The 14,412-nt window shown below is 44.7% G+C and overlaps 1 protein-coding gene across 9 annotated transcripts in view; it reads right to left on the bottom strand.

Annotated features, from left to right (window-relative positions):
• Window positions 1–14,412, bottom strand: part of LOC125687565 (zinc finger protein 532-like) — a 135,582-nt gene that overhangs the window by 27,824 nt on the left and 93,346 nt on the right. For all 9 annotated transcript variants that reach the window (XM_048932740.1, XM_048932739.1, XM_048932747.1 and 6 more), the window contains 2 exons: window positions 2,626–2,788; window positions 1,140–1,412 (listed from right to left, as the gene is read on the bottom strand). In XM_048932740.1, the coding sequence (XP_048788697.1) occupies window positions 1,140–1,412; window positions 2,626–2,788 (436 nt within the window). The remainder of the gene's footprint in view (window positions 1–1,139; window positions 1,413–2,625; window positions 2,789–14,412) is intronic.

Below are 14,412 nucleotides of genomic sequence, written 5' to 3'. Positions count from 1 at the left end.
AAGAGGAGGCTCAGGGGAGACCTCATTGCACTGTACAACCTCCTGAAGGGAGGTTGTGGTGAAGAGGGATTTGGCCTCTTCTCCCAGGCAACGAGCAGGACACGGGGCAATGGCCGCAAGTTATATCAGAGGAGGTTCAGATTGGACATAAGGAAGAACTTCTTCTCTCAGAGAGTAGTCAGGCACTGGAATGGCCTGCCCAGGGAGGTGGTGGAGTCACCGTCCCTGGCAGTGTTCAAGACGCGTCTGGATGACGTGCTGCGTGATATGGTTTAGTACTAGTGGTGGCAATGGTGATGAGGAAACGGTTGGACTGGATGATCTTATTGGTCGTTTACAACCTTGTGATTCTTGTGATTCTTGTGCTATCGGGACAATTTTCTAAACTGAAAAATGGAAGGAAGGAGTTGTGAGTTCTATAAAGGAAAAGAATAATGATAAATAAGCCATATTTTAAAAGTCAATGTCATAGCTCTCTCCCTGCAAGCAGTAGCAGAAGAAATTTGTTCAGTTTCATTACTGCTCACCTATCAGATTTTTTTTTTAATTTAACTGGGAAAGCTACGAGATGCATCAAGGATATCAAGCTGTATTTCTGCTGACCTGAGAACACAGCATTTCCATGTTTCACTTTCAATCAACTTTGAGTAAGCTATCTCACATCTAGATTCTTTCAGTAAAAATTTCACTTTGTTCAACTCAGCTGACTTGTTGACTGAACCTGCAAGTGTAAGAGTAGAGCAATGACTCGACCTTGCAGTGAGTACACCTTTAAAATTAAATGCTGGTTGGTACTCACTGGACCAACAAAACAAGACTCCATTGAACTCCAAGGAACTGTGAAGGCACAAAGGAAAAAATAAGAACCTGGATCAGAGGAGATAACTTGGAAGAAATACTGGAATATCTTTCATTCTTTTCACCTTGAATAAATTTTGCTAATGGATGAACAAGTCTACAATTAACTAAGAGTATGTGGATTTTCTTAAAAGAACTATGTAGAAAATGACAAAAACTAAGGAGAAGAAGAATAATGATGAAAATTAAATGAATTATTTGCAACTGAATTAAAAAAAAAAAAAAAAAAACCTTCACATTTTAGGTTTAACTCATATTTTTATAATTAAATATTCATTTACCTTTCCATGTTCTTTCCTCACATGGGAGATGTAAACATCTCTCTGAGTGAAGAGCCTATCACAATCCCAACACGTCCAGCCACGATTTATGACTTTTTTAGGTTCTCCTTTCTTTATAGGAGATTTCTTCTCTAACTTTTCTGTTCTGTTGACAGATCTTGTGTCCTCTCTGTTGTGAATGGTTGAGCTGTGATTTGTGGATTTCGTATTCAGAGGCAAATTTACTCCCAGGTTTGGTGGCCCTTCAACACTTTTCAAAGTTCCATGCATAGACTATAATAAAATAAATTAAAAAAGGAAAACAATTAACATAGATGTATATGATTGTACTGACAAAATGCTAAATACCCTCTGAATCATAAGTGTTCATCTACTTCTTTGTCATCCTGTTACAGATCACATTCATAGAATCATAGAATGGTTTGGGTTGGAAGGGACCTTTAAGATCATCTAGTTCCAACCCTCCTGCTATAGGCAGGGGCACCTCCCACTAGACCAGGTTGCCCAAAGCCCCATCCAGCCGAATCTTGAATGCCTGCAGGGCAGGAGCATCCACAACCAACTACTTTTCAAAGACTTCTGATTTTATTTTCAATACATCTTCAGTGATTTCTGGGGGTTACAAATACCACAGTTGAGGCTGAAATTATTGTTTTAGTAGACAAGAAAGATGTCTAGTTTTTCACTACTACAAATTTTACTATTTAAATAGCTTCAACAGTTATCAGGCACCAGATCATGTTAATAACAAATTTCAGCACTGCTAATAGATTCAGTGTGTTCAAAACAAGATAACAGTGTAACAGTGTATTTAAAATGTACAGCTAACAAGTTAAAGCCAGGGGGCTGCTGATTCTTAGTAATGTCATTTGAAGGACAACAGTAAATCTTCTCAAGTAAATTCCTTCATGCAGTTATAGGGATATTGATGAGAAAATCCACTTCAAGTTTCCTTTTTTTCCCTTAAAATGGCATGCGTTCACATGTGCACGTGAGTGTGTACACACGCATGCACTCACACATACTTTCTACATTTATTCAAGAAACACACTGGTTCCCACCAGCAAGTTCTCAACATCAAAAACTTGATTTTGTCATGTACTCAGTGTTCTCAGCTCCTAACAATTGGAATACTTCAAATATAAATAATATAAGGTTCAATATTTGCTAGGATTGGACCAACTTGCTTCAATAACCCCATCATTATTTTGATAAAATGACATACTGAATGCAATGCACTGAGATATTCTTAGTATATCAAAATCAATGTCCATATAGAAAAATTAAGTGGTTACACCACAGTTGCTGAAAGTTATACAAAATATAAGACTTTGACACTTGCGATAATTATTCAGATTACTCTTTTGGAATCATTAACATTTCTTTCAGCAGCCTTCTTGTAATTCTGAGCCTTTTAAAAGGATTTTCTCAAATAATATACTGCATAGCAAATAGTATCTTAGAATAAAACAAGATGCCCACACACCTTGATATGATCCATCATAAGCTGCTTCTGTGCATACAAAAGAGAACAGTCTGGACACTTGAAAACAGACACCTTCTGGTTTTCAATGTGCTGATCAAAGTGGCGATAGAGCAGAGGTTGTAGAGTAAACACAGTATCACACATAGAGCATTTATATATTATTCTAAAAAAAGAAGTACAATAAACGGTGTCAGTCATGTTGATGATCTACCTGCATGAATCATGTTAACTTTTTTCTTAGCAGAGACAAGATCTGACACATTTAGGTAATCATTTCACACATCCTGAAAAAGGGTAAAATGCAACTAATTCAAAACATACTCCAAAATCAAAATAAAGCAGCAGTAGAAAAATAGAAAAAAAAAATAATTAAACCAGAAAACAGCATATGCCTGTTACATATGTAGCATTCTATAAGAGAATGGTTAATGGCGGCCTGCTGTATGGTATGGCCGAATAAATCTGATAGCCCTCTTCATACAGGGCTGTGGTCCTCCATGGAGGACCTTCAAAATTATATCCATGAACTAGGCATAAGGGAAGCAATTCATGAAGACAAATTTGATGGCCTTGATATGGTCAAATTTTCAGCAGGGTTGGGAGCCTTGATTCTACAGCAAGCTCCCTCTCATTTGTGTGGTACTTTGGTGTCTCTAATAAATTCCCTGGTGGCCTCAGAAGCAGTAGTCCAGCAGGCTGCCCTGTTAGTGGCCGACCTAGGAGAAACAGGACGCCTGTGGACCAGGAGCAACATTTGGACATTAGAAGAAGCCGAGGTCCTGCCGGTGGCTGAAACCAAAATGCTGGCTACTCGAGCTCCTCAATCAGGACCCGTAAGGGTCTCCTGAAAACAAATGTTCAATAATTTAATTTGGGCTGGGGTCCAATTTGCTAAGGTTGACTGCTAGCCCAACCATGTCCTTCTCCAGCTTTGAAGACAACTAAAGGATAATCAAAAAATTCAGAACTACCCTAAGAAACCAAGGGTAAGGGTTATAGAGAGAATACCAACAACGACATAGAACCTAGAGGATTTCATTGTTCCTAATAGGGGGGAAAAAAAAAAAAGCTGCCTCAGGTGTCTTGGGCCACGATGCCTGAGCCACCAGAAGCAAAAGAATTGGCCATAGCGCAATTCATGGTGTGACAAGGGATGTTAGTCCCCTTAGGGCCTCCAGGTGGGACCAGAGGCCTTATGTAGAATTAACGATTTATTGGTCCTGAAAAAATATTCAGAGAGTTATGGCATTACTGGACACCGGAGCAGAAGCATCAATTATCTATGGAGGTCCGAGGAAATCTGATGGGGACAGAGTGATGACTGGTGGTCTTGAGGGGCAGACTATTCCTGTCACCCAAACATGGTTGAAATTAGGGGTTGGGCGTCTCCCACCCCGGGAGTACAAGGTGTCTATTGCCCCAGTCCAGGAATACATCCTGGGCATAGATATTCTGTGGGGTCTGGCTCTCCAGACAACTGTGGGAGAGTTCAGATTTGGACAGAGATGTATCAGTATCCGGGCAGTGCAGGCAATATTAAGAGGCCATGTGAAACATGGGCCTGTTTGCCTGTCGAAACGGTGTTGGATTACTGATGTGAGACAGCATAGACTCCTGGGTGGGCAAGATAAAATATTGAGAACAGTGCAGGAATTAGAAGAAGTGGGCATTATAAGGCGTGCATACAGCCCATATAATTCCCCCATGTGGCCAGTGAGTAAGTCGGATGGCACGTGGAGAATGACAGTGGATTATAGAGAATTAAAGGTCACGCCGCCTATTCATGAAGCCCAATATTGCCTCCCTAATGGACACATTAAGTAGGGAGATAAAAACCTATCACTATGTCCTAGGTCTAGCAAATGTGTTCTTCAGTATCCCAATTGCTGAGGAATCGCAGGATCGGTTTGCATTTACGTGGGGAGGCAGGCAGTGGACCTTTCAGGTCCTGCCCCAGGGGTTCAAGCATTCACCAACGTATTGTCATAATCTGGTGGCGCGTGGCCTGGCAGGTTGGACAAAACCTGATGATGTTAACCTATATCATTATATTGATGATCTCCTGCTGACATCCGACTCACTGGAGGCAGTAGGACAGGCGGCAGATTCATTAACCACCTATTTACAACAGAGGGGATGGGCTATAAATCCCCAAAAGGTGCAAGGTCCAGGCCTGTCCATAAAATTCCTGGGGTGGTTTGGTCAGGAAAGACCAAAGTACTTCCCAGTGCTGTCATAGATAAGGTTCAGGCGTTCCCTGTCCGTACAACATCGAAGCAGCTGCAAGAGTTTCTAGGTATATTGGGTTACTGGCGTTCCTTTATACCTCACCTTGCGCAGCTGCTAAGGCCACTGTACAGACTCTCAAAAAAGGGGCAGCTATGGGACTGGGGGAAAACCGAACAGGATGCTTTCCAACAAGCAAAACTGGCAGTTAAACAAGCTCAGGCATCGGGTATATTCGATCCTACCCTCCTAGCCGAGTTGGGCATTCACATTACTCAAGACGGCTTCAGTTGGGGCCTGTGGCAACACCAGAGTTCTCTTTGGGCCCCCATTGGTTTCTGGTCTCAGGTTTGGCATGGAGCAGAAGAAAGATACAGTATGATTGAAAAGCAGTTATTGGCTGCCTATTTGGCATTACAGGCAGTAGAGCCAATAACTCAAACGGCTGAAGTTATCGTCAAGACCACTCCACCGATCCAGGGGTGGGTGAAAGATCTGACCCACCTTCCTAAGACAGGGGTGGCCCAAGCACAAACAGCGGCACGATGGGTCGTCTACCTCAGCCAAAGGAGCAGTCTGTCTTCATCACCCTTGAAATAAGAACTCCAGAAGATCCTAGGCCCAGTGACGTATCACTGAGATGCACCAAAAGAAATACTGGTCGCTCCACCGAAGAAGAGTCCCGTTCAGGAGGGAAAATATCCTGTCCCTGAAGATGCCTGGTACACAGATGAGTCCAGAAGGGCAACCCGAACAAGTGGAGAGCAATAGCATACCATCCTTCCACCGAGACAATCTGGTTTGACGAGGGGGATGGTCAGAGCAGCCAATGGGCAGAACTGCGAGCCGTGTGGATGGTTATAACCAAGGAACCCGGTGATGGTATCCTGAACATCTGCACAGATAGTTGGGCTGTGTACCGGGGGCTCACTCTTTGGATTGCACAGTGGGCCACCCAGGAATGGACTATCCACGCCTGACCGATCTGGGGCAAAGACATGTGGTTAGACATATGGAATATGGTCAAACACAGGACCACAGAAGCTGACACGCTGGCCTGAGTTCGATGGATTGAGAATTCACCATCTGAGATCATCGCCCGTTGGTTACATCAGAAGCTACGGCATGCTGGACAAAAGACAATGTGGGCAGCTGCTAAAGCATGGGGACTGCCCGTACAGCTACCTGACATCGTCCAGGCATGCTAAGATCTCTTCTGGAGATCTTTCCTCTGGGGTTTTGCAGCGAGCCCAGGACATGGGTAAGCTTTCTATCTATTCTCTTTTTGTTATTATAATCTGCTTTGCCAAACTCTCTTGTTTATTTCAGAGTTGTAACATCTTTATATTCATTGACTATACACCTTCCCATAGCCAGATGATTTCTGCAGCTGCTGAGAGGTTACCAGTCACCCACAAGATGAGGGGTTAAAGACACTCTTTAAATAAGGACTAAAGCAAATAATCATGAATACTTATGTGCTAACAAGGCTCAGAAAAGTCACAAGGAAATGAGAGAAACAGTCTGATGCCAACTTGAGGGACATCTGTTTGGGTAAATCTATGTGTTTCCTTTGCTACGTGGAAGGAGAAAGAAAAGGAAGGAAGGTAAGAAGTATGGATTAGTTTCAGTCTATGCTGTTCCACCTGAACACACTTATGGGAGCTCTAGTATCTGAAGAAATAATGTATAAAACTATAGAACTATAAAAGCCCCAAGAATGAATGACATGGGCCCCATGCTTTAAACTTACTAGCACATAACCAATCCTAGAACTCAGTCCAAATCGGCCTGTCTTATCAGTATTGGAAGCAAGAAACCGAAATATTCCCAGTCATATATCCTTCTTTCTTCCACAATTAGGAGCTTGAAAAATCTACTTATCTGTAGTTTTCTACTGCTTTGGTACTAATAAGGAAATCGGTATAACATATTGAAAATTAAATCCAAAGAATGTTTAAACAAATCTCATTTAAGACTTTCCAACAATCCAGTTGGAGCCAGTACCCCACACTCAGCATTCTACACGATGGTTCCTGCCAGAATCAGGGTGCCCAGGGTCTAAAGAAGAAATGGATTTCATTGGAATGCCCTGAAAGAAATTCTGATCACTTGCACCCAGATTTCAAGCATTCTACTCTGAGGAAGAATATTTCAAGCATTTTACTCTACTGGCCAGGTACAAGTGAGGGAATGGGCAGTCTCGTGTGATCAGTCCAGTTATCTAGAAGAAGAAAATCACATTTCCCAGACTACTTTTTCCTGCTCTAGCAGAGAACAGAGCTTTCCTTCACAGTGTTAATAACACTTTATTTCCTGCAATTCTTCACAGTCAGACAGACCTGACTGATGAGGAGGGTTGGAAGAGAGTGCTGACTTAGCATCACAGGACCCCCCCCCCCCCCCCCCCCCGCCTGCCTAGCCTGCTTCCCCAGTTCCCTCTAAGCAACAGGTTTCAGACGCTGGAAACTGAAGGGGAGGCATGTGGTGAGGCAACAGAGGATCTGCCTAGGAGGGCGCCTAAGGCGAGGCGGTCACCCCAACACCTTGAGACTGCCTCTGTGAGGAAAGAAAGGTGATCGTGGTGGGCAACTCCCTTCTCAGAGGAATGGACAGCCCCATGTGCAGACCGGGCCTGAGTCATCAGGAAGTGTGCTGCCTTCCTGGGGCCCAGGTCAGGGACCTAACCAGGAAACGCTCAAACCTGGCTAGGTCCACTGATTATTTTCCATTACTCATAGTTCAGGTGGGTAGTGATGTAATTGCTCAGAGAAGCCTACAAACTATGAAAAGAGATTTCAGGGGTTTGGGGCATTTAGATCAAGGAGCGGGAGCTCAAGTGATTTTCTGTTCTATACCTTCAGGGGCAGTGAGGGACATGGAGCAGGCTTGGAAAGCACAAGCAATGAATAATGGGCCCAGAGGCTGGTATTGAGCCAGAAACTTTGGAATTCAGGAACTTAGTTCCTGAATTCATCCAGTAACTGAAGAACAAACAATATACCTCTTTCAGGTTGCAAAGGCAATGTATTTTCGTGGAGTCACTGATTTGATCATAACCAGTAATGTACTCCAAGATCCACTTATTTTTATCAATGTATATGGCTTTGAGCCTCCTGAATGCCAGGTCTGGAACCTGTTAATGATCTGAAATCAAAACTTCCCAGGATGACAGTTCCCTGGTTTGCCATTACAAGCCTTTAAGAATCCATCATCTATCAATGCAACACACAGACACCACCAAAACTACAACTTCTCCTCTCAAGGAGTACGTGTTTCTTTACTTTGAAAATAAATGAAAGGAAATGTGAAAGAAAAGTAACACAGAAATTTGCTGTAGATCATCAGCTGAGAAAGAAACGTAATCCATTGGCCATCTGTAGTGGTACTTCCGAGAAACTGCAGATAAAACAAAGACAGGTACAGGAACTGAGTGCAAGGATGACCACAGCCTTCCCAACCCCACCAATCTGACACTGATCTCTGTCCTAGAGAGTGATTTTCCATTAAAAATATCAACCCCAAACCTTGCTTGTTAGCACACTACATTTTCTCATTACCTGCATAAATTACCCAAAGTCCTTCCTATTTCCCTCCAGGCAGTTTTCACCAACAGCACATTGTCCAAAGGAACTCTAAAGACCACTCTGCACCATGCCCTGAGACGACAAAAAGAAGGACTCCGAAGTCGGAGCCATTCAGTGAGTCCAGATATTTGAAATAATGAAAAACACTACCGTTATTCACATGACCTGTGAAAAAAATATTTCTGTGCTCTATCAAGTGATCTCTTTCTTGTGGCCATGTTTTTCTTTTGCTGCTTCTCATGTATGCTAAAATATCTGTTATTTGCACTGCATCCCTTTAGGACCTGTACTCAATGTTTTCTGCAGTCACCCTTCGCAGTGGTTGCTTGCTCTGTGCAGCACAGAGCAGCACTGCCAGCTGCACCCAGTAAGCACCAGGGCTGAGAAATGAGAGCCCCGCTCCTCACTGCCATGCACAAATGCTTCTCAAACATCATTCAGAACTTGTATTCTAGTTTGCCACATTACTGCTGACGTCTACTCCTCAGAATCCTGACTGCTTGGATAATTCCTGTAAGATAGTGTTAAAGAGCTTGCCAGAAATAAGGAATGCTTCTTGATGTTAAGTGGTGGGGGAAAAACAAACATTTCTAAAATGCTGTTTCACCTCTCACCCATATAAATCCCACATATCCTACTAACTGTTTTAACTGAGATTGTAAGAGACCACTCCTGGGAAGTGAGTTGATGGATCACCACCCATGCAGATCAGCTGATGTGTATGCAGAACTCTGTCCAGGCACAGTGCTATTACAGCCACAGTGCTCTGCGGGATGTACTGCTGAAGCTCTAAAGAAGAGACAAAGGATTCACCAGTGTATCCTCTCCCTTGGCTGCTGCACACTCCTCCAGCACCTTGCTCCTATCCCAGCACAGCAGCTCAAGGTAACCTGAGGTAGTGCTTTTACTGCCAGCTGGTAAACTGGGCATTTGGTAAACTAGGGAATCTGCTGGTGAACACAGAGCCAGTACCAACTGCACACATCCCCTAACTCTGGGGTACCAAATACTTTTCTTTTATCCCTTAAGACCTGTCTCTTATAATGCTCTCTGCATCTCCAACTTTGTCCAAAAGTGAGGAAACATCAGAGCTGACTGCTCACCAACCTGCAAACACCAGAGGACCCTCAAGCTGCTGCTGCACAGCTTTCTAATGACTGCTGCCCTGAGCCGTGCAGCACTTGCTGATACAACTGCTCCTGACAGGAGAACATCAGTCTGCTATAAACAGTCTGACGTATCTGTCAACTTATATACATGTAAAAATTTTCTCTCTCTAAAACCATTTGGAGCTGAATATTTGTATTTTCTATATAAGCCAAAAGACATTAATCTGTTCACAAAAGAGCAAAAACTATCCAAATTTCAGACTTAGGTCTCTGAGAAAATGAAGTATTAAATAAAATTAACATAAAATTATCTATTAGTATTTGTTGTGATTCTATCCACCAAGTATTTCTTCCGCTCACATTTAAAAGTACTATTTTCAATCCTACACACATACACCTGAGTGCTGGCTTGCTTTATAGCTGAAGTAACTGATATTTAACATACAGCAGCTTAAAACCCTGTCCTGGTTGTAAAGGCAGTTACAGTTTGTTGGGACCTAACACTTGCAAAGCCCTGAGACAGGCAGTGCCCTGCACCACGCTGCCAGGATGACTGCACATGACTGCTTCTGCTCCCTGTGCTCACAGTGCAGGCATGGCACACACACACCTTGTCATTTTTCAGAAACCTGGTCAATAGTCACATATTATCTTAGAATGAATACACATGTATCTCACAGGGAAATACTGTCATACCAAATGGATGTGTCAGCATTTTGAATGCTACTTCACCAGAGCATGGTATTCCTCCTTCCTATACTTTTTTCCTCTAAAAACCTGTACTTGTGGGACAATGTACTTTATACCAGGAATACAGTATATAATCATAAAATGGCCTCATAAGCAAGAATTCTTCCAATATTCAAAAAGAGATCAGTCACGGAAAATGCTTTAATGCTGCTCACAGTCTACTGAAAAAAAAAAAAAAATCATATAAGGTTTGGTTGCACATAAAAACATCTCAGGTTTGCTACAGGAGAGAGCTGACAAAGTTGAAAGTTGAAAGCCATCCATTTTTCTACATTAAAATTATCTCATTTCAACCATTTGAGAATTACCACATACAGATATATATTTTTTAAATATAGCATATTCATCAAATGTGGACGTATTTCTTCTAATAAAACACACAACACTACAGCAGATAAAAGAGAATTTGTGCTATGAACACTTCATGTCATTCGGCCAAGATATATGAGAAATATCCTCAGGAACCAATTAATTTAAACAAGAAAATAATTTCCCTTTTCATAGAATCATAGTATGGCTTGGGTTGGAAGAGACCTCAGGGATCAAGTTCCAACCTCTCCTACTACAGGCAGGGTTGCCAGCAGCTAGATCAAGTACTAGAGCAGATTGCCCAGGGCCCCATTCAACCTAGCCTCAAACACCTCCAGGGATGGGGCATCCACAACCTTTCCAGGCAACCTGTTCCAGCACCTCACCACTCTCTCAGTAAAAAACTTCCCCCCGACACCTAAGCTAAATCTCCCTTCCTTTAGTTTAAAACCATTCTCCCTTGTCCTATCACTATCTACCCATGTAAAAAGTTGATCTCCCTCATCATTATAAACTGCCTTTAAATATCAGAAGGCCACAATGAGGTCTCCCCACAGCCTTCTCTTTTCCAGGCCCAACAAGCCCAGTTCCTTCAACCTATCTTCATAGGAGAAGTGCTCCAGCCCTCTGATAATCTTTGTGGCCCTACTCTGGACCCTGTCCAAATGCTCCACATCTTTCCTGTGTTGGGGGCCCCAGAACTGAACACAGTACTCCAGCTGGGGCCCCACAAGGGCAGAATGGAGTGGGACAAACACCGACCTTGCCCTGCTGGCCACCCCGCTTCTGAACCAAGGATACATTGGTCTTCTGGGCTGCAAGCGCACACTACTGGCTCATGTTAAGTTTTTCATCAACCAGGACACCTAATTCCTTCTCAGCGGGGGTACTCTCATGGGGCATGATTGATCATGGGGCAGTTTACTTGGCCCCTGGCCTGTTGTTCGTCCATGGAACCCACCTATCTCAAAGGGGGCAACAAATCCTAGAGCAGGAGCTAGCGGGGCTTATCGAAAGAGCTTTAAATGGGCTACAATGCGGGAAGGGGACAAAACAGGCCTCGCAAGAGATGAGCCTAGGGGAGCGATGCTTGAGCTGGGGGTGAGGCAGATGACTCGTCTCAGATGCGTCTACACCAATGCATGCAGCATGGGCAACAAGCAGGAGGAGTTGGAAGCGATTGTGCGTCGGGCTAACTATGACCTAGTTGCTATTACCAAAATATGGTGGGACCCCTCCCATGACTGGAGTGCTGTGATGGATGGCTACAAGCTCTTCAGAAGGGATAGATGAGGAAGGAAGGGTGGTGGTGTGGCCCTTTATATTAAAGACTGTTTTGATGTTGAAGAGCTTGGGGTTGGGAATTACAAAGTTGAGTGTCTATGGGTAAGGATCAGGGGGAAGGCCTGTAGGGGAGACATCTTGGTGGGGGTCTGTTATAGACCGCCTAATCAGGATGAAGAGATGGACGAGGCATTCTATGAGTAGCTTGCAGAAGATGCGCGATCGCCAGCACTCATTCTCATGGGAGACTTCAACTTCCCTGATATACGTTGGAAATATAATACAATGCAGAGGAAGCAGTCCAAGAGGTTTCTAGAGTGTGTGGGAGATAGCTTCCTTACGCAGCTGGTATGAGACCCTACCGGGGTGGTGCCCTGCTAGACCTGCTCTTCACTAACAGTGAAGGACTGGTGGGAGATGTGAAGGTTGGGGATTATCTTGGGCAGAGCGACCATGAAACTGTAGAATTCTCTGTTCTTGGAGATGTCAGAAGGGTGACTAGCAAAACTGCTATCCTGAACTTCAAGAGGGTGGACTTTGACCTGTTTGGGATGCTTGTAGCACGGGTCCCTTGGGAGTCGCTCCTTAAGGGTAAAGAGGTCCAGGAAGCCTGGATGCTCCTCAAGATGGAAATCTTAAAGGCGCAAGAACAGGCTGTCCCTGAACGCCGGAAGGCAAGCCGTAGGGGAAGACCGGTGTGGATGAACCGGGAAATACTGTTGAGACTCTGGAAGAAAAGGAGAGTCTATGTCCCCTGGAGGAAGAGACAGGCTACTTGGGGAGATTACAAGAAAGTTGCTAAGGTAAGCAGGGAGGAAGTTAGGAAGGCAAAAACCCAGCTTGAACTCAGATTGGCTACTGCAGTAAAAGAGAATAAGAAATCCTCTTACAAATAAATCAATTGTAAGAGAAGAACCAGGGAGAATTTCCATCCTTTACTTGATGCAGCGGGGAATGTGACCACTGAGGATAAGGAGAAGGCTGAGGTCCTCAACACCTTCTTTACATCTGCCTTTAATAGGCAGATCAGTTATCCTCAGGGCACTTTGCATCCCAGACTTCCAGATCAGGGTGTTACTCAGAATACACCCCCGGTGATTCAGGTGGAGACAGTTAGAGAGCTCCTCCTCCATCTGGACTGTCACAAGTCCATGGGACCAGATGGGCTCCACCCTAGGGTGCTGAGGGAGCTGGCAGGGGTGATTGCCAAGCTGCTCTCGGCCATCTACCAGCGCTCCTGGTTATCTGGAGAGGTCTCAGAGGATTGGAGACTTGCCAATGTGACTCCCATCTACAAGAAGGGCCATAAGGAGGATCTGGGCGACTAGAGGCCTGTCAGCCTGACCTTGGTACCAGAGAAAGTTATGGAGCAAATCACCCTGGGTGAGATCACACGGCACGTGCTTGGCATCCAGGGGATCAGGCCCAGCCAACACGAGTTCATGAAAGGCAGTTTGTGCGTGACCAGCCTCATCTCCTTCTACAACTGGGTGACCAGACTGGTAGACGAGGAAAAGGCTGTTGATGTAGTCTACCTAGACTTCAGCAAAGCCTTTGACATGGTCTCTCACAGTATTCTCCTGGGGAAACTGGCTGCCCGTGGCCTGGACAGGTATACCCTTCTTTGGGTAAGGAACTGGCTAGAAGGCCGTGTGCAACGGGTAGTGGTTAATGGAGTTAAGTCCAGCTGGCAACCTGTTACAAGTGGTGTCCCCCAGGGGTCAGTACTGGGGCCCATCTTGTTTAATATCTTTATTGATGATCTAGATGGGGGGATTGAGTGTACCCTCAGTAAGTTTGCAGATGACACCAAGTTGGGAGGTGGTGTCGACTGCCTGAGGGTAGGAAGGCCCTTCAGAGGGATCTAGATAAGCTGGATCGCTGGGCTGAGGTGAATGGGATGAGGTTCAACAAGGCCAAGTGTCGGGTCCTGCACTTTGGCCACAATAACCCCATGCAGCACTACAGGCTTGGGGCTGAGTGGCTGGATGAGTGTGAAGAGGAAAGGAACCTGAGGGTGTTGGTTGATGCCCGGCTGGACATGAGCCGACAGTGTGCTCAGGGGGCCATGAGGACCAATGGCATCCTGGCCTGCATTAGAAACAGTGTGGCCAGCAGGAGCGGAGAGGTAATCATCCCCCTGTACTCAGCACTGGTGAGGCCGCACCTCGAGTACTGTGGTCAGTTTTGGGCCCCTCACTACGGGAAAGACACTGAGGCCCTCCCTGGAACGTGTCCAGAGAAGAGCAACAAAACTGGTGAGGGGTCTGGAGCACAGATCTTATGAGGAGCGGCTGAAGGAGCTGGGATTGTTTAATCTGGAGAAGAGGAGGCTCAGGGGAGACCTCACTGCACTCTACCACTTCCTGAAGGGAGGTTGTGATGAGGAGGGGCTTGGCCTCTTCTCCCAGGCAATGAGCAGGACCCGAGGAAATGGCCGCAAATTGTACCAAAGGAGATTTAGGTTAGACACAAGGAAGAACTTTTTCTTTCAGAGAACGGTTAGGCACTGAAATGGCCTG

The sequence above is a fragment of the Lagopus muta genome, assembly GCF_023343835.1.
Source record: "Lagopus muta isolate bLagMut1 chromosome W unlocalized genomic scaffold, bLagMut1 primary SUPER_W_unloc_1, whole genome shotgun sequence".
Taxonomy (NCBI): Eukaryota; Metazoa; Chordata; class Aves; order Galliformes; family Phasianidae; genus Lagopus; species Lagopus muta.
This window is presented reverse-complemented; position numbering and strand designations above follow the sequence as displayed.